The sequence below is a fragment of the Equus asinus genome, chromosome 14, assembly GCF_041296235.1.
Source record: "Equus asinus isolate D_3611 breed Donkey chromosome 14, EquAss-T2T_v2, whole genome shotgun sequence".
In the NCBI taxonomy this organism is placed as follows: Eukaryota; Metazoa; Chordata; class Mammalia; order Perissodactyla; family Equidae; genus Equus; species Equus asinus.
Genome location: NC_091803.1, coordinates 33500080 through 33520852, shown reverse-complemented (window position 1 = coordinate 33520852; position 20773 = coordinate 33500080). Strand labels below are relative to the sequence as shown.

At 35.6% G+C, this 20773-nt stretch overlaps 1 protein-coding gene across 3 annotated transcripts in view; it reads left to right on the top strand.

Annotated features, from left to right (window-relative positions):
* Positions 1-20773, top strand: part of LOC106841750 (phospholipid-transporting ATPase ABCA3-like) — a 205466-nt gene that overhangs the window by 105651 nt on the left and 79042 nt on the right. For 2 of the 3 annotated variants that reach the window (XM_070484799.1, XM_014857904.3), the window contains exons 13-17: positions 9452-9606; positions 9856-10011; positions 10318-10528; positions 12804-12954; positions 17266-17364. In XM_070484799.1, the coding sequence (XP_070340900.1) occupies positions 9452-9606; positions 9856-10011; positions 10318-10528; positions 12804-12954; positions 17266-17364 (772 nt within the window). The remainder of the gene's footprint in view (positions 1-9451; positions 9607-9855; positions 10012-10317; positions 10529-12803; positions 12955-17265; positions 17365-20773) is intronic. The other variant, XM_070484800.1, reaches the window with a different exon arrangement.

The window sequence follows — 20773 nt, the reverse complement described above, 5'->3', positions numbered from 1 at the left end:
ACTGTCATTTTGTAGTAAGTTTTGAAATTGGAAAGTGTGAGTTCTCCAACTTTGTATTTCATTTTCAAGATTACTTTGGCTATTTGAGGTCTCTTGTAATTCCATATGAATTTGAGGGTCAGCTTTTCCATTTCTACAAAAAGGTCTTTGAGATTTTGCTAGGGATTACATTGTTTGTAGACTATTTTGGGGACTAGTGCCATTTTAACAATATTAAGTCTTCCAATCCACGACCGTGAGCTATATGTCCATTTACCTAGATCTTTAACTTATTTCAGCAATGGTTTATAATTTTCAGTGTACAAGTCTTGAACCTCCTTGGTTAAGTATATTTCTACCTTTTTTTTCTTATTTCTGATACTCTTGTAAGTGGAATTATTTTCTTAATTTAATTTTCAAGTTGCTAATTACTAGTGTATAGAAATGCAACTGATTTTTGTGTGTCGAATTTGTATTCTGCAACTTTGCTAAATTTCTTTATAACTTCTATTAGTTTTGTTTAGAGTCTCTGAAATTTTTATATATAAGATCATACGATCTGTTAATAGAATTACTTTTACCTCTTCCTTTTCAGTTTAGATGTGTTTTACTTCTTTTTGTTGCCTAATTGCTTTGTCTAGAATTTAAAGTACAAAGTTGAATAGCAATAGTGAAAGAAGGCAACCTCGTCTTGTTTCTGGTCTTAGGGGAAAGCTTTGTCTTTCACCACTGAATTAATTTCAACTGTGGTTTTTTCATAAGCGTCCTTTTTGATGTTGATCCCGGTATGCTGAATGTTTCTACCATGAAAGAGTGTTGAATTTTTTTTATATGCTTCTTCTGCATCAATTGAGATGACTATGTGGAGTTTCTTCCTTTGTCCTATCAATGTGATGTATTATATTGATTTATTTTCATATGTTCAACCCCCTTAGCATCTTGGGATAAATCCTACTTGATCGTGATGTATAATCTTGTTAATATGCTGTTGAAATCAGTTTGCTATTATTTTGTGAGGATTTTTGCATATGCATTCATGAGGGATATTGGTCTACAGCTTTCTTTCTTTTTAATGTCTTTATGTGACTTTTCTATCAAGGTAATGCTGGTTGTATAGAATCGGTAAAGGAAGTGTTCTCTTCTTTTCAATTTTTTGGAAGAGTTTGAGAAGGATTGGTATTGACTCCTCTTTAAATGTTTGGGGGAGTTAACCAATGCAGACATCTGGTTCTGGATTTTTGTATTTTGGGAGATTTTTGATTTACTGATTCAATCTCTTTACTTGTTATAGATCTCTTCAGATTTTCTATTTTTTCTTAAGTCAGTTTTGCTATTTTGTGTGTTTCTAGGAATTTGCCAATTTTATCTAGGTTGTTTAATTTTTTGGCATACAATTGTTCATAATGTTCTTCTATAATATTTTTTACTTCTGTAAGATCTGTAGCAATGTGCCCACTTTCATCTGATTTTAGTAATTTGAACATTCTCTTATTTTTTTCTTCATCAGCCTGGCAAAAGTTTGTCAATGTTTTCATAAACCCAACTTTTAGTTACATTGATTCTTTCTAATATTTTTATATTCTTTATTTTATTTCTCTCTGCTCTAATCTTTATTATTTCCTTTCTTCTGCTACCTTTGGGTTAGCTTGCTCTTCAATTTTTAGTTCCCTGAGGTAAAATTGGGTTATTTGATTTTAATGCAAGTGTCTAAAAATATAAATTTCTCTCTAAGCACTGCTTGCCCTGCATGCAATAAGTTATGTAATATTGTGTTTACATTTTCATGTGTCTCAGAGTATTTTCTTTCTTTTTTTTTTTTTTTGAGGAAGATTAGCCCTGAGCTAACATCTGCTGCACATAAAATAGGGACATTTAATCACACTAAATATAATGGATAATCTTGAACACATTTTTCCCCTTCAGAGTACATTTTGTAAAGTAGAGTTAATGAGTTGTGAAATTTAAGTAGTTTTGTAGCTATATTTAGTACATTATCAGATATTTCTCCATAAAACTGGCCCAGGTGCAATCTATGCAAAAATGCCTTGTAAATATTTTTAGACTATTTTATGTGATTATGTTTTGTCTTCTAACTAAATTTTAACTTCTTGAGGATAAGGGTCCTGTGAATTTTTAGTTTTTAAAAAAATCTAGCACAGTGTTCATAATGCTGTGTTCACATAAGATGGTTCACGTATATCGTCAAATGGCAGAAAGCAGTACTAGAATATTAGAACAGCAAATTCCTTAAAACATTTTTTATTACTCAAATAATATTATTTTATGCTCATTGGAAGCTGGAATATATGGATAAAAAAAAAGGAAAAAATTGTTTCTTTCCCCATTATCAGAAGATAACCATTGATATTTACCAGACTATTTCTTCAAGTTTTATTTTTATTGCAGTAACATTGGTTTATAACATTATGTAAATTTCAGGTGTACATCATTATATTTCAATTTCCATGTAGATTACATCATGTTCACCACCCAAAGACTAATTACAATCTATCACCATACACATGTGACTGATCATCCCTTTTGCCCTCCTCCCTTCCTTCTTCCCTTCTGGTAACCACTGATCCAATCTCTGTCTCTATGTGTTTGTTTGTTGTTGTTTTCATCTTCTATTTATGAGTGAGATCATATGGTATTTGATGTTCCTCCCTCTGACTTACTTTGCTTAGCATTATACCCTTCCATCCATGTTGTCACAAATGGTATGATTTCATCCTTTTTATGGCTGAGTAGTATTCTGTTGTATATATATACCACATTTTTTTTTATCCATTCATCCCTTGATGGGTACCAAGCTTGCTTCCAAGTTTTGGCTGTTGTGAATAATGCTGTGGTGAACATAGGGGTGCATATATCCTTAGGCATTCATGTTTTCATGTGGAATAGCTGGATCATATCGTAGTTCTATTCTTAATTTTTTTGAGGTGTCTCCATACGGTTTTCCATAGTGGCTGCACCAGTTTGCACTACCATCTGCAGTATATGAGTGTTCCCTTCTCTCCACATCCTGTCCAATGCTTGCTTTTTCCTGTCTTGTTAATTATAGTCATTCTGACAGGAGTGAGGTGATATCTCATTGTAATTTTGATTTACATTTCCCTGATAGTTAATGATGGTGACCATCTTTTCATGTGCCTGTTGGTCATCTGTGTATCTTTTTTGGAGAAATCTCTGTTCATATCTTCTCCCATTTTTAATTGGGTTGTTGGTTTTTTGTCTTTGAGATGTGTGAATTCTTTGTATATTTTGGATATTAACCCCTTATCTGATATATAGTTTGCAAATATCTTCTCCCAATTGTTAGGTTGTCTTTTTGTTTTGTTGATGGTTTCCTTTGTTGTGCAGAAGCTTTTTAGTTTGATGTAGTCCAATTTGTTTATTTTTTCTATTGTTTGCATTGCCCAGTCAGACATGGTTCTTGAAAATATGCTGCTAAGGCAGATGTCGAAGAGCTTACTGCCTATGTTTGCTTCTAGAAGCTTCATGGTTTCTGGTCTTAAATTCAAGTCTTTAATCCATTTTGAGTTGATTTCTTTGTATGGTGTAAGATAATAGTCTACTTTCATTCTTTTGCATGTGGCTGTTTTTTCCCACCATTTGTTGAAGAGACTTTCCTTTCTCCATTGTACGTTCTTGACTGCTTTGTGGAAAACTAGCTGTCCAGAGATGTGTGGGTTTACTTCTGGGCTCTAGATTATGTTCTGTTGATCTGTGTGTCTGTTTTTGTGCTAGTACCATGCTGTTTTGACTACCTATAGCTTTGTGGTGTATTTTGAAGTCAAGGAACGTGATATCTCCAGCTTTGTTCTTTGTTTTCAGGGTTGCTTTGGCTATTTGGGGTTTTTTATTGTTCCATATAAATTTTAGGGTTCTTGTTCTATTTCTGTGAAAAATGTTGTTGGAGCTTTGATAGGGATTGCATTGAATTTGTAGATTGCTTTAGGAAGTATGGTCTTTTTAACTATGTTTATTCTTCCAATCCAAGAACATGGAATATCTTTCTATTTCTTTGTGTCTTCTTCAATTTCTTTCAACAATGTTTTGTAGTTTTCAGTATACAGGTCTTTCAGCTCTTTGGTTAAATTTATTCCTAGGTATTTTATTCTGTTTGTTACAATTGTAAATGGGATTGTATTCTTAATTTCTCTTTCTGCTACTTCGTTGTTAGTGTTTAGGAAAGCAACTGATTTTTTGTATGTTTATTTTGTATCCTGCAAATTTACTTCATTCATTTATTTTTTCTAAAAGTTTTTTTGTGCATTCTTTAGGGTTTTCTGTGTATAAAATCATGTCATCTTCAAATAGTGACAGTTTTACTTCTTACTTTCCAATTTAGATCCCTTTTATTTCTTTTTCTTGCCTGATTTCTCTAGCTAGGACATCCCATACTGTGTTAAATAAGAGTGGTGTCAGTAGGCATCCTTGTCTGGTTCCTGTTCTTAGAGGGATACCTTTCAGTTTTTCTCCATTGAGAATGATTTAGCTGTGGGTTTGTCATATATGGCCTTTATTATGTTTATGTACTTTCCTTCCATAACCATTTTATTCAGAGTTTTCATCATGAATGAATGCTGTCTCTTGTCAAATGCTTTCTCTGCATCTATTGAGATGATCATGTGATTTTTAGTTTTCATTTTGTTAACGTAGTGTATCACGTTGATTGATTTGTGGATGTTGAACCATCCTTATGTTCCTGGAATAAATCCCACTTGATCATGGTGTATGATCTTTTTAATGTGTTGTTGTATTTGATTTGCTAGTATTTTGCTGAGGAGTTTCTGCATCAATGTTCATCAATGATAGCAGCCTGTAATTTTCTTTTTCTCTGTTGTCCTTGTGTGGTTTTCATATCAGCATAATGTTGGCTTCATAGAGTGATTTGGAAGCTTTCCTTCCCCTTCAATTTTTTGGAAGAGTTTGAGAAGGATAGGTAGTAAGCCTTCTTTGAATGTTTTATAGAATTCACAAGGGAATCCGTCTGGTCCTGGACTTTCATTTTTTGGTAGAGTCTTGATTACTGTTTTGATCTCCTTACTGATTCTTGGTCTATTCAAATTCTGTATTTCTTCTTGATTCAGTTTTGGAAGTTTGTATCATTCTGAGAATTTACCATTTCTCCTAGATTATCCAATTTGTTGGCATATAGCTTTTTGTAGTATTCTCTTATAATCTTTTGTATTTCTGAGGTGTCTGTTGTAATTTCTCCTCTTTTATTTCTGATTTTATTTATTTGAGCCTTCTCTCTTTGTTTCTTGGTGAGTCTAGCTAGAGGTTTGTCAATTTTGTTTATCTTTTCAAAGAACCAGCTCTTAGTTTCATTGATTTTTCTCATTTTTTAGTCTCTATTTCATTTATTTCTGCTCTGATTTTTATTATTTCCTTCCTTCTACTGATTTTGGGCTTTGTTTGTTACTTTTCTAGTTCCTTCAAGTGCACTGCTAGATTGTTCATTTAAGATTTTTCTTGTTTGTTGACTTAGCCATATTGCTATAAACCTCCCTCTTAGAACCACTTTTGCTGTATCCCATAAATTTTGGCATGTCATATTTTCATTATCATATGTCTCCAGGTATTTTTTTATTTCTCCTTTGATCTCATCATTGATCCAATTGTTATTCAGTAGCATTTTGTTTAATCTCCACATATTGGTGGCTTTTCTGATTTTGTTCCTGTAGTTGATTTCTAGTTTCATACCATCGTGTTAGAAAAGATGCTTGGTATTATGTCTGTCTTCTTATTTTATTGATACTTGTTTTGTGGCCTAATATGTGATTTATCCTGGAGAATGTTCCATGTACCTTCCAAAAGAATGTGTATTTTGCAGTTTGTGGATGTAATGTTCTGTATATATTTACTAAGTCCATCTGGTCTAATGTGTCATTTAAGGCCAATGTTCCCCCACTGATCTTCTGTTTGGATGATCTATTCATTGGGATAAGTGGAGTGTTAAAGTCCTCTAGTAGTATTGTGTTACTATTTCTCCTTTTATGTCTGTTAATAATTGCTTTGTATATTTAGGTGTTCCTCTGTTGGGGGCATAGATATTTACAAGTGTTATATCCTGTCTTTGGATTGTTCCCTTTATTATTATGTAGTGCCCTTGTTTCTTATTACAGTTTTTGTTTTAAAGTCTATTTTGTTTGATATAAGTATTGCTACCCCAGCTTTCTTTTCATTGCTATTTGCATAGAATACCTTTTTCCATCCCTTCACTTTCAGTTTGTGAGTGTCCTTAGGTCTGAAATGTTTCTCTTGTATGCAGCCTATATGTGGGTCTTGTTTTTTATTCACTCGGCCACTCTATGCCTTTTGATTGATGCATTTAGTCCATTGACATGTAAAGTAGCTATTGTTAAGAATGTACTTATTGCCATTTTGTTACTTTGTTTCTGGGTGTTTTAGTAGTTCTTCTCTGTTCCTCTCTTCTTCTCTTGCTCTCTTCCCTTGTGCTTTGATGGCTTTCTTTAGTATTATGTTTGGGCTCCTTTCTTGTAACTTTTTGCGTATTTATTATAGATTTCTGGTTTGTGATTACCATGAGCTTCATATATAATGATCTACATATGTAGCAATCTATATTAAGTTGATGGTCTCTTTAGTGTGACTTCTTGCTAACAGCTCTACTCTTTTACTCCCCTTCTCCCACATTTTATGTTTTTTATATCATATTTAACCTCTTTGTGTGTGTGTATGCATTACCCTTTTATCATGGAAATGGAACATTTTAATACTTTTGTCTTTTGACCTTCACATTAGCTTCATAGGTGGTTGATTTGCTACCTTTATTGTGTATTTGCCTTTACCAGGGATTTTAGTATTTTCTTTCTTATAATTTTCTTATTCCAATTTGTGGTCTTCTCTTTTCCACTAAAATAAGTCCCTTTAGCACGTCTTGTAAGGCAGGTTTCTTGGTGATAAACTCCTTTAGTTTTTGCTTGTCTGGGAATGTCTTTATCTCTCCTTCCATTCCTAATGGTAACTTTGCTGGGTAGAGTATTCTTGGGTGTACATTTTTTTCTTTCAGTGCTTTAAATATATCATGCCACTCCCTTCTAGCCTGTAAGGTTTCTGCTGAGAGGTCGGCTGATAGCCTTATGTGGTTTCCTTTGTATGTAGCTTATGGCCTTCTCTTGCAGCTTTTGTGATTTCCTCTTTATCTTTAATTTTTGACATTTTAATTACTATGTGTCTTGGTGTGGGCCTTTGGAGTTTATCTTGTTTGGTGTTCTTTGTGTTTCCTGTACTTGGAAGTCTGTTTCCTTCCTTAGGTTAGGAAAGTTTTCAGCAATTATTTCTTCAAATAGATTCTCTGCCCCTTTGTCTCTCTTCTCCTGGGACACCTATGATATGGATGTTAGTGCACTTGATGTTGTCCCAGGGGTCCCTTAGACTGTCCTCCTTATTTGAACTTTTTTATCTTTTCAGCTTGAATGATGTCCTCTAGTCTTTCATCCAGCTCACTGATCCATTCTTCCATATCATCTATTTTGCTATTGAGTCCCTCTAGTGAATCTTTCATTTCCAGTACTTCATTCTTCATCCAGTATTCTTCATTTCTGATTGGTTCTTTTTTACATTTTCCAATTCTTTGTTGAAGTTCTTGCTGAGTTCATCCATTTTTCTCCCAAGATCAGTGAGCATCCTTATGACCATTAGTTTGTACTCTTTCTCAGGTAGATAATTTATTTCTGTTTCATCTACTTCTTTTTCTGAGGTTTTTGTCCTCTTCCCCTACTTGGAATGTATTCCTTTGTCTCCTCATTTTGCTTCTTTCTCTCTGCTGATATCTGTGTATTAGGTAGGTCAGGTACATCTAATCTTGGAGAGGTGATCTTCTGTAAGAGATGCCTATGAGGCCTGGCAGTGTGTTCCCTCTCATCACCAGTTCCAAATGTTCCAGGAGTGTGCTCTGTGTGGGCTACATGTGTCCTTCTGTTGTGGCAGGGTTGCTCTTGCTGCAAGTGCCTAGGGAGGATAAGCTGTCCCTCTGGCCAACTGGTTGTAATGCTTAGCTGTGTGTGGTTTTTATTGACCCTTCAGTCACTTTACTGGATGTGGGGGGCCCCAGCACAGTTGGCTGCAAGGTCTAATAGCACATTCCTGTTGCAGTTTTTCTGTTAAGTGAGTAGGCCCCCCAGTGTGGCTGGTTGCTAGGCTCAGGGCCTTGCAATTGCTGTAGGCCTCTGGCCTGCAAGGCTGTTGTCAGCTCCTTTAGGATTGCAGATGAGTGGGGCCAGCCCCAGGCGTGGGAGCACCCACTTTTTCCAGGCTTTGGAAGGTGGTGCCAATCCTCTATATGGCTGTTTGAGAAATGCAAGTCTGCTGCAGCTGATAAGTTCCACTGCCTGCGGGGCCCCACACCCCATTGACACAGTCCTGCCCCATGTGCACACCTCGTCCCACTAAAGGACACACAGTCACTCTGCTGCAGAGGCCCCACATATTCTGCCCATGCAGTCCTGCCCCTCACGCACACCCTGTCCCGCAGAGGTGGACCCACTCACCTGACTACAGAGGTTCCAGACACCCTGCCCGTACTGGCCCATAAGTTGCCCAAGGGCTTGCTGTTGGTTGGGGCCAGTCTCTAGGGCAGGCTGCCTGCCCTGGCTTAGCTGGATTAAGTCAATGTTCTAGAGGATTGGGCAGACTCCTGTGCTAACAGGTCAGAGGAAGAACTCCAGTGGTGTCTGCCAGCTTCTGTGTCAGCATGCTTGTATCAGGTGACAATAACGCTTGTTGCCCATGTCTCAGTCCCTGGGAAGGTGACCCCAGCCTGGGGAGGTCTCATCTCTCACTGAGATATGCCCAGAGCCTATTAAGTGAGTCTCTTTTCGCTAAGGGACTGTCACCTTTCTTTCTGGTGATTTTAGGTTGCTTTCCAAAAATGAGTGAATTTGTGTATGGGCCCTTTAAGAGTAGGCTTTTTTTCCCCCTTATGTCCAATAGCTTTTCTGGAGGTATTCCCTGTTGTTAATAGCCAGCAAAGCCAAATATTATGACACTTGTCTTGGTTGCAGTGAGTCCAAAAGCTGCTCATTGTGGTAATGCTCCCTCACTCAGATCTCCCACTCCTCCAGGGAAGGCTTCATACCTTAAGGCTGCTCCTGGCCCGTGGCTCAAAGGTGAATTTTTTCTCTCCAGAAAGGGATTTCTGCCTCTTCCACCTCAGTCAGCACTGTCCCTTATTATGGAGGTTCTTTTTATCCAGTTTTCAGTTCTCTCTCAGGGGTATTGTTCCAAGAGTAGTGGTAAATTTGTGTCCATAGGAGGTGGTGAGTTCAAAGTCCACCGACACTACCATCTTGACACTCTCTACCAGACTGTTTCTTCTGTAGGAGACACTGATAATTCTTTTGGGTGATCCATAAGTAGACTGTGAGGTGCTAATGAACAGTATGTTGTAAGGTTCTCTCACTGAAGCTAAGCTTCTGTCATGTCTTCTGCTTAATTCTAGGTTTCTATCTTCCTTCCCATGGAAAAGTCTATATTAATGGTTATGATATCTCCAAAGACATGGATCAAGTCAGGAAAAGCATGGGCTTGTGCCCCCAGGATGACATATTGTTTCCAGACCTGACAGTAGAAGAACATCTCTCTTTCTACTGTGTGGTGAGCCAGAGATGTATTCCTTTTCCCACTCTTTTTATATGCTTCGGGCAGTGTGACCAAGGATCAACATCCTTACCCTTATTTAGTGGAAGTTCATTTTTTTTGAGGCACTGTTCTTTTACCATAAAGGGAAGCAAAGGGAAGAGAAAACGTCTTGTTTATAGATAGCTGTGTAAGAAAAGTTTTGATGTAAGAATTTTCTAAAGATAAAGTTGGAAGCACCATATAAACTCAGGCTTTTCTTTCTAGATAAAAGGAGTACCTCCAGAGAAGCGTCGCGTGGAAATTGAAAAAATGCTGACTGCTTTTGGCTTGATAGAAAAGCGTAATGTAGTTTCACAGTCGTTGAGTGGAGGAATGAAGCGCAAACTCTCCATCATTATATCACTTGTAGGAGGCTCCAAGGTGAAGAATGATTAACATGGATCCCTGCTGCAGCTGAAATATAAAACTCAGCTGACACAAACCTAAGAGCTGATATGAATCTAACTCCTCTAAAAGGAACTTCACAAATGATAATCAGAGGGGATTCCCTTTATTGACCCAGATTATGGAGTTTGAAATTACTATTAATTTTGCCAAGTTCTTAGTATAGTGTAATCTAGATAGTGTGTCTTAGCTTAAATAAGTCCCCCATGAATAGTATATTATACCATGATGGGCATAGCATGAAGTAAAAAATGACCGTGGAATTATTCTTCTGGTCGTTAGGTAGTGATACTTGATGAGCCGACATCTGGCATGGACCCAGTCTCGAGGAGATTCACCTGGGATGTCCTTCAGACGTGTAAACAGAATCGTACTATCTTACTGACTACCCACCACATGGATGAAGCTGACGTTCTGGGTGACCGCATAGCCATCATGGTCAAGGGATCACTGCGGTGCTGTGGCTCTTCAATTTTCCTGAAAAAAATATATGGTCTCTCTCCCTTTGATCATTTTTTGGATGCTAATGCCTTAAGAATATTCTTCTAACATGATTTTTATTATTATTTTTGTCCCTCTACACAGATCCTCAAAAGCTTCCTGTGTCATATTGCATTAGGTCAAACCTTTTAAATTGGCTCTTTGTAATATAGACATTTCCTATCTATTCAATTATTTCCCATTATGACTCAGTAAGTATAGTCTATCTTGGAAAATACCCTTTACTGACCTCACAAAAGTCATGTTTATTTTTCTTGTGTGGCTTCTATTAAAGTGGTCATTTGTTGCAGGAATGAAGTAAAGCTTACAAGGGATTTGGTACCTAGATTGATGGCTTGTAGGGGAAAAAAATCAGTGACTAGATATTTCTGACTCTTTTTTTCTCTATTTCCAAATCAATATCAAACCCCTAGTGTAATGAGTTAAGTGCTTTTAATTTTTCTTTTAAAGATTGGCATGTGAGCTAACAACTGTTGCCACTCTTCTTCTTTTTTATTTTTATTTCTTCTTCTTCTCCCCAAAGCCCCCCAGTACATAGTTGTATATTTCAGTTGTAGGTTCTTCTGGTTGCTATGTGGGACACTGCCTCAGCATGGCTTGATGAGTGGTGCCCTGTCCATGCCCAGGATCCAAACCGGCGAGACCCTGGGCTGCTGAAGTGGAGTGTGTGAACTTAACCACTCAGCCATAGGGCCACCTCCTCAATTTTTTTCATGAAATATTCTTGAAATCTGGAAGTTGATCTACAAGAACTTATTGAACAGAAAATGAATGAATAGTGGAATAAAATAGTCTTAACTTTGACAAGTATTTAATTTGGTTAGTCAATAAGACTAGTACATCAAAAATGAGCAATATACAATCATATATAATTGAATTCTGAAATTACATGACTCAAACCAGTAAATGTATCAGGCTTCAGAACTGTACACTACAAATCAATGAGAACAGTTAAGGATGATATTAGTCCATAAATACTTAATTCAGTATTTAAATTCATTCATTCAACTCATGTTTATTATGGGTGAGTTCTTATGTTTCATGTTTACACACATTATCTTATGTAGTCATCATAACCTCATCATTTTTATGGAGCAGAAAACTGGGGCTCATATTTAAGTAACTTATTCAAACCATACACTAAGTGGCAGAGATTTGGACTTGCGTCCCTCTGACACCAAAGCCCATGCCTTACACTCTCATATGCTACCACTTCCCTTTTACCCTTTATACTTAGCTCAGAGAGGATGTTGGGCTAATTTGGTAGATGTAAATTTGATGAAAGTCATAAGTAGAGGAAATCATACTGTTGAATGCCTTTGCATTTACAGATGAGGATATAGAAATTAATATTCTTATAGTAGGTTAGTTGTAGACACAAAATTATTACCCAGGTATATTGATTATTCATAGAGTGCTTTCAGTTACAGAGTTTAAAAAAGCAACGGAGAAAAGAACGCCTTTTTTAAGGAAAGTGGGTAAGTAAGAAAAAGCATTAGGATAAAAATGGGCCTTTTTTCCTCTGGTGGTGAACATGATGTAGTCTACACAGAAATAAAAATATGATGTGTACACCTGAAATTTATATAATGTTATAAGCCAATGTTACCTCAATAAAAAAAATATGGAATTCAGAAGCCCAATTCAACTATATAACAGTAAGCCAATTTAAAGTGATAAATGCCAAAATAAGAAATAAGGGCATCAAGACAGGAAAAGTAAGTTGTGTACACATGTGTAGACAAACACACACACACGTGTCTGTGTATAAAATCCTGAAAGGATCAGAAAAACTTGGTGACAGAAGTCCATGTGGTCCGTTGTCATATGACAAAGGGAAGACTTCTTAGTATAGTGAGGTAAAATGTTGCAGTTTTCATCCATTAATATACTGAGGTAGAAGTTTCCATTTTAATGACATGTCTTGAAATGTGGCAAGTGAACATTAAGTATTAGTATTTAAAGAAAAATGGAAGGAAAGAAGTCCAAAAAGATATAAAATAAAACTTTAACAGGTTTAAATTCTGGTAAGAATATGAAACTAGAACAGCCCAAAGATTAGAGTCAGGAACTGACTAAGAGAAATGAGTTGAAGGTAATTTGAAGACCATTTGCTCTTAAGCACAGTCATGATACCTCTTAGAAATGAAATTTTTAACAGACAAGCGCCTAGGTTTTGTTTGTTTGTTTTCCAGGGGGAGTGGATTATGTTTAATTTGGGCAGATTTGATTTTTAAAATTTTGGTCTTCTAAATGAATCTTTTCAGGTGTGGGATACCACTTAATTATGGTGAAGGAACGTCATTGTAATGTTAATGAAATTACCCAACTGATTCATTCTCATATACCAAGTGCCAGATTGGAGAATAATGTTGCAGCTGAATTATCATTTATCCTACCCAAAGAGTACACACACAGGTATGGACCCAGAGAACTTTAGATAAATAGTTTTGGGTTACCAGAAATCACTTTTACTTTTCCAGGTTTCCTCAGCTCATCAAGTAGATTCTTTCTAGTTGCCACTTGACAAATAATATTCAAAAAATTTACTTTCTGAAGATTTCTCTATTGGTACAGAGGGTACAGATTGTACCAATCTAACACAAGTTAGATTTCTTTTAGGCTTGATATTTTTATTTCTATTTCGTACAGCATGGTGTTAATTAGTAATAAGATATGGTAAGTTATTGGCACAAATTTTCTTCTTGGTGAGTTAAATCAAGTGAGTTGTTAAGATAATAAGAGAAAAAGTTGGGGCCAGCTTGGTGGTGCAGCAGTTAAGTTCGCTTGTTCCACTTTGGTGGCCCAGGGTTTGCCAGTCTGGCTCCTGGGTGCGGACCTACACACTGCTTGTCAATCCATGCTGTGGCAGGCATCCCACATATAAAGTAGAGGAAGATGGGCATGGATTAGCTCAGGGCCAGTCTTCCTGAGCAAAAAGAGGAGCATTGGTGGCAGATGTTAGCTCAGGGCTAATCTTCCTCAAAAAAAAAAAGAGAGAGAGAGAGAGAGAAAGTGGCCTCTATGGCAGCTCTTGGAGCCAGGAACTCTAGAAACCAGAGGAAACAGCAGTTTGGCCACAATTTTAGCCATCTTAGTTATCAAAGGGAGAGACAAGGAATAGTAATTGTTCCTGGAAACTTTATCTTAACTAAAGGAAGAGGAAAATAAGAGTCCTCACCATAAACCTTTAAGGTTTGTGCCAATTTCATCTTCTTGCAAGATGTAATTACTAGCTTGATATTCTCTTGAAGCAAGCTGGTTGGCATTCTCAAAAGAAGATGAATAGAGGGGAACTTCTTCAACTTGATAAAGAATATCTATACAAAACCTACAGCTAACATCATACTTAATGGTAAGAAACCCAAAGCTTCGCCATTAAGATCAGGAGCAAGGCAAGAAAGTCCTCTCTTACCACTCCTTTTCAACATTGTGCTGGAAGCCCTAGCTAATGCAATAAGACAAGACAAGAAAATGTACATAGATTGGGAAGGAAGAAATAACACTGTCTTTGTTCACAGATAACACAAACATCTTATGTAGAATCTCTAAAAGAATTGACAAAAAACTTCTGGAAATAATTAGTGATTATAGCAAGGTTTCAGGATACAAGTCAATCACTTTCCTATGTAATTTGAAATTAGAAACACAATACTATTTACATTAGCACTTCCAAAAATGAAATATTTTGGTATTATATTATCTAATATATACAAATTCTATATGAGGAGAAGTACAGAACTGTGATGAATGAAGTCAAAGGACTAAATAAATGAGATATTCCATCTTTACGTATAGGAAGACTCAATATTATCAAGGTGTCAGTTCTTCCCAACTTGATCTATAGATTCAGTGCAATCCTGATCAAAACCCCAGTAAGTTATTTTGTGGTTATTGACAAGCTGATGGTAAAGTTTATGTGAAGAGGCAAAAGACCCCAAATAGCCAACACTGTATTGAAAGAGAAGAGCAAACTTGGGTGACTGACACTAAACTTCAAGACTTGCTACAAAGCCACCATGATCAGGACAGTGTGGTGTTAGTGAAAGAATAAAAAAGTAGATCAGTGGAACATAACAGAGAGTCCAGAAATAGACCAACATAAATATAATCAACTGATCTTTGACAAAGGAGCAAAGGCAATATAATGGAGAAAAGATAGTCTCAACAAATGGTGCTGGAACAACTGGACATTCAGATGCAAAAAAAGCTAAACACAGACCTTACACACTTCACAAAAATTAACTTAAAATGGATCATAGACATAAATGTAAAATGAAAAACTATAAAACTCCTAGAAGATACCATAAGAGAAAAACTAGATGATCTTAGATGTGCCAATGACTTTTTAGATGCAATACCAACAGCATGATCTGTGAAAGAAATAACTGAAAAGCTGGACTTCATTAAAATTAAGAAATCTTCTCTGCAATAGACAATATCAAGAGAATTAGAAGACAAGCTACAGACTGGGAGAAAATATTTGCAAAATACACATCTGATAAAGGATTGTTACCCAAAATACACACAGAACTCTTAAAATGCGACAATAAGAAAACATATAACCTGATTTAAAAATAGGCCAAAGACTTTAACAGACATCTCACCAAAGAAGACATACAATGGCAGATAAGCCTATATAAAAAGACAGGCTCCACCTCATATGTCATCAGGTAAATGCAAATTAAAAAAACAGTAAGATACCACTACACACTGACTAGAATGGCAAAAATCTGGGACACTGACAACTCCAATTGCTGGAAAGAATGTGGAGCAATAAGAATTCTCATTCATTGCTTGTGGGAATGCAAAATGGTATGGCCACTTTGGAAGATGGTTTGGTGGTCTCCTACAAAACTAAACATACTCTTACCATACAATTCAGCAATCATGCTCCTTGGTATTTATCCAAAGGAGTTGAAAAAACTTATGTCCACAGAAAAACCTGCACATGGATGTTATATCAGCTTTATTCGTAATTGCCAAAACTTGGAAGCAAGGAAGATGTCCTTAGTAGGTGAATGGAGAAACTGTAGTACATCCAAATAATGAAATATTATTCAGCATTTAACAGAAATGAGCTATCAACCATGAAGAGACATGGAGAAACCTTAAATGTGTATTATTAAGTGAAAGAAGCCAATCTGAAAAGCCTATATACTATATGATCCCAACTCCATGACATTCTGGGAAAGGCAAAAATATGGAGACAATAAAAAGATGAGTGGTGCCAAGGATTGGGAGGGGTAAAATGAATAGGCACAGGAGATTTTTAGTGCAGTGAAAATACTCTATAATATAATGATAGGTATATGTCATTATACATTTGTCCAAACCCATTGAATGTGGAACACCAAGAGTGAACCCTTAGGTAAACTATGGACTTTAGGTGATTATGATGTGTCAATGTAGGTTCATCCCAGGTAAAAAATGTACAGTCTGGTGAGTGATGTTGATAATAGGTGTCTTTATGTGTGGGGGGGAGGGGGTATATGAGAAATCTCTGTACTTCCTTTTAATTTTATTGTATACCTAAAACTGCTTTTAAAAAACAAGGTATTAAAACATGACAAGAAAAAATTAAAATCTGCTTAGGCCGCTAACAATTAAAGAGATTGAATTAGGAATCAGAAGACTTTCATAATGAAAAGACGAGGTTCAGGTGGCTTCAGTGGTGAGTTATACCAAATGTTTAAAGTAAAAATTAATAACAGTCTTTCACAAACTTCCAAAATAGGAGAGGGAACCCAATCCATTCTATGACGCTAGTATGATCTTGTAATAAAACTAGACAAAAACAAAGAAAATAAAATTACAGACAAACGTCACTTTTGAATGTAGAGGCAAAACAACAACAACAAAGTGCTAGCAAAACTAATACAGAAGTGTGTAAAAAGGATTATGCACTATGCCCTAGTCAGATCTATCCCAGGAATGCAAGGTTGGTTCAATGTGCAAAAATCATCAATGTAAAACACTACATTAATAGAATAGACAAAAACTACACGATCATCTCAGTAGATGCAGGAAATGCATTTGGCAAAATCCATACCCTTTTATAATAAAACCACATCACAAACTAGGAATAGAAAGGAACTTTCACAACCTGATAAAAGGCATCTATGAAAAACCCCCAGCTAACATCGTATTTAATGGTTCACCCCTTAGAATATAGTAGAGAGAGGATCAAGAACTGAATCAGTTTCTAGGGTACATTAACTTCTAAACCAGAGAAACTGAGAAATCTAATAAAAACTACTCTTCAGCATCTTTAGTGGCACCACATCACATCTGCTGGAAATGACACAGAACTTCCCTGCTTATGAGAGTGAACAATTCTCTCTCAGTCCCTAGTTTCTGTTATTCTTACTTCATTTTCTGATTTGAGTGTCTTCTGCTTCTTATTAATTTGAAAACATTTTTCCTCTTTGATTTAGTGTTTCTTAGAAACTATATATGTTATATATGCTAATTAATCTTAACTAGCAATGAATACCAATTGATACTTTTATCAGAAAACCAAGAACCAGTTTGTGACAGCAATTTGCTAGCTTTTCTCTTTATATGTTGCACATTTCTGATTTATTAGGGGCATGGAAACTATAACATGCATTGCAGTGAAGAACGAGCTACATTTTTCCCTCTGATTAAGGAAATTAATAGAGAACAAAAATTATTAATGTGAAAACCATCTGTTTTGGTGCTAGCTCTTTCTCTTCTTTCTTCTAGGTTTAAAGACCTGTTTGCTGATCTGGAAGACAGACAGGAAGAGCTGGGCATTGCTAGTTTTGGTGTCTCTATCACTACCATGGAAGAAGTTTTCTTTATGTGAGTAATGTGTGGGGGGCAAGAGAGAGAAAAAGTCTCTTCCTCTAAAATCAGATTTCATTTTGAAAGGAAACCCCATGCAGTCTGGGGCTAGAGTAATTGAAGAAGTAGTATTGGATTGTTAGATGTGGCCATCTTCTGTGAATCCCAGGCACAGTAATTTTTGCATCTTGCTTCCCTGATGGGCTGAGTCTGCTGTGAGTCATGGGACTAGAGTCAGAGCATCAGTTCAGAGAGCTAGGAATCAGGATGTTCAGAGCAAATACTGGGTCTATGAAACTGCAAAAAACAACCAAACCCAGGCACTAAACACTCAGGTAGAGGCGTATTGGGCAGGAAGATTATATATGAAGCTTTTGGGTTTAGATTTGGGTGCCTGTGCTTTTGGGGGGTGGAGGGGTTAGGATTGACCTAGAGCAAAGAGAAATTGTGGGGTCATAGGTAAAGTTCTGGATCTAAATTGGAGGTTTTACTGGGAATGATTTTAAAATCTTGGACTAATCATGTCTTGGTGACCTACGTAAGTTACACGTTTTATATTCCGAGAATACCTTACACTGTGTCAAAGTTCAAAGAGAAGGTGCCCAGGGAGTTCAGGATATTTCTAAGGGAAGGCCAGTGGTTGTCTGTCAGAAGACCTCACAAAAAGTCTTTTTTGGGGGTCTAGACTTCATTTTCTCAGGCTTAGAAACAATCTTGTCAGTCTCAGTGCTTACATAGACAGTGACTCTCGTGCTAATAAAGTTAACCAAAGATCATTGCATATATTATCAGAATGCCACCTGATTAATTTGCAGTAACAGATAGAACAGTCAGGGGAGCAGATAATAATGTGTTCTTGCTGGCTCCGTCTCTCTGCTCTAATCCATTAAAAAATGTTATTTTATTATTAAGACACAAAGGACATTTTTATTTTCCTTAGGGATCATGTTTTTGTCACGTTCATGCACAAGCTCTACATTGTGGTAAAGTAGTATTCTTAATATAACTAACGATTAAATATTCATGGCTTAGTGGAAATAGCATGGACACCAATGTCAGATAATTTTAGGCCCATGTCATGGGCTATATACCACATACTAGTTGCTTGACTTCATGCAACTTATTTAACCTCTCCCAGTTTCAGTTTCACCTCTTTAAAGGGGGTAATGTGAGGATTGATGTCAATTTTATAATGGAAAAATTACAATGCCTGTGTCATAGTAGGTACCCAATAAAAGATATCTTGATTATGATGAGATTGACAGAGGCAACAGTAACAGCTATGGAACCAGTTAAAAGTTAACGTTTATTGAGTTCTTACTATGTATCAGACACCGGTCTAAATACTTTCTATATGTTGGTATTTAATCATTACCACCTTTACTATTACTCTGTATTATAATTTCCATTTTAGAGATAAAGAAACAGAGAGAGATCATATAATTCCCTAAAGCCCCACAAAGCTAGTAAGTGACAGTTTCAAACCAAGCCAATAGGATTTTCCATATGTTTTTGAGTGCTCTGAATATACTAAGGATATTTTCTCTATGAAAAGCATTAATTTTTATAAAATATTTTTAATTTCATTGCCTTTTCATTTGAATGTTTCTTATTTCAGAAGTCTAAAACTATTATATATTCAAATACATCAATATTTACTATAAGTTTTTTTGTTTACGTGTAGGAATTATTGACAATTCTGAAACTAGATAAATATTTGTATTTTCTTTTAGCATTATTTATTTCACTCACTTAAAATTAATTTTGTTGCATGAGATAGAGATTGAATCCAAGATATTCCCCCTACTAGTTAGTCTGTTATCTCAATGCAATGTACTTGAAATGCTTTCTTTATGATTGTTAGATAAACTGATGTCTCTTTCCAGAATTTCCAATGCTGTCTATAGATCTGGGCTTTCTATTCTTATGGCAATTCTACATTTGCTAAATATATTAATATTTGTTAGTGCAGGTTCCCCTCTTTACATTTATTTTCCAAAATTGCACAGTTCTCTATTATTTCATATGAATTTTTCTATTAGTTATTAATTTTTTATTGACAAATTCTTTAACTCATTTGACTCTTTGGAGTTTTCCATGGAGGCTATCATATAACCTGAAAATATGGTTTGAATTCTATTTATTATAATCTTTTTTATTATTTTTCCTTTTTGGTAGATTGTTATATACAATAGATCAAGGTGAATAATTTATATAGTTAAAATGAATAGTCCACCAGAAACTGTAAGAATTTTTTCACCTTGTTTCTAAATAAATAAAGCAAAAATTTATGGAATTCTATAAAAAAAATTCACAGTAGTGTGATAATCTTTAACCCAGTTCTCACAGAAACTGCAAATGAGGTAGACAAAATATTAATAAGGAAATAAAGGACTTGAAAAATATGATTTACTAAGTTAGTTTCTTTCTCTCTCATTCTTTTTCTATACACACACATACTCACGTTCATACACATCTTTGTCCTTAATAAACAGAAAGCACATTTTATTTTCTAATATATATAAAACATTCATAAATATCAATCACAATCAATATGTGGTATTAGACCACAAATGAAATCTTGACAAATGTCTAGGCCTTTGTTGTTGTTCACTATGTTGTGAAATAACAACAAAATACTTCTCTCTATATATATAGCTTGCTATTTGTTTGATTAAGTTTGTTAAATGATTAGGAATGCGTTCTCTTATACAGCACTGCTTTATTATAGTGCTCATTATTTCAGAAATATTTCATACTGAAATATTTATGAATACAATTACATCACAGTATTAAACAGGCAGTTAATATATTTATTTTTCACAGTCAGTAGTAAAGAGAATACTGCGCTGTATACTCAGCCAGTGAATTCTCAAAAACCATATTGTGCTTCATGAGTTTGAATGCTGCTGACTAATCTGTTTCTGTGCTCTCCCATGGTCTCTCTGCCTTTATTTCAAACTACAGCAAGCAATTTTAGGACAATGCATAGAAAAATGGTAGTTTGAGGTGTAACGAAAGTGCTAAAGTTTTACTTGTACTTTACTTATATATGCAAGCATTTTCAATGAAATGATCAAGAAATAGAAGGGAGAAACTAGAACGTAATTAAAAATTGATGTTATAAAGGACATCATAAGCTTTACTGCATCCTGAGAGCTAACAATTATATGAACAATGGCTGGAAAAAAATTGCTCAGAGACTTGTCCTAACTTCTGAACATCTGAAGAATATTTCTCACAATGCAAGGAATTACCAAAATACTCATGGATTGAAGAGGAAATAAAATTGTTAATTATATGTATTTAGTACTCAGTAATGAGAGTCTTGTATAAGAAAGTCTCTAGGTTATGGACATAGGTGTACTCAGAGGAAAATTTACAAAATTTATAAATATGAATATGCTTAGTAGAAATGGGATATGTA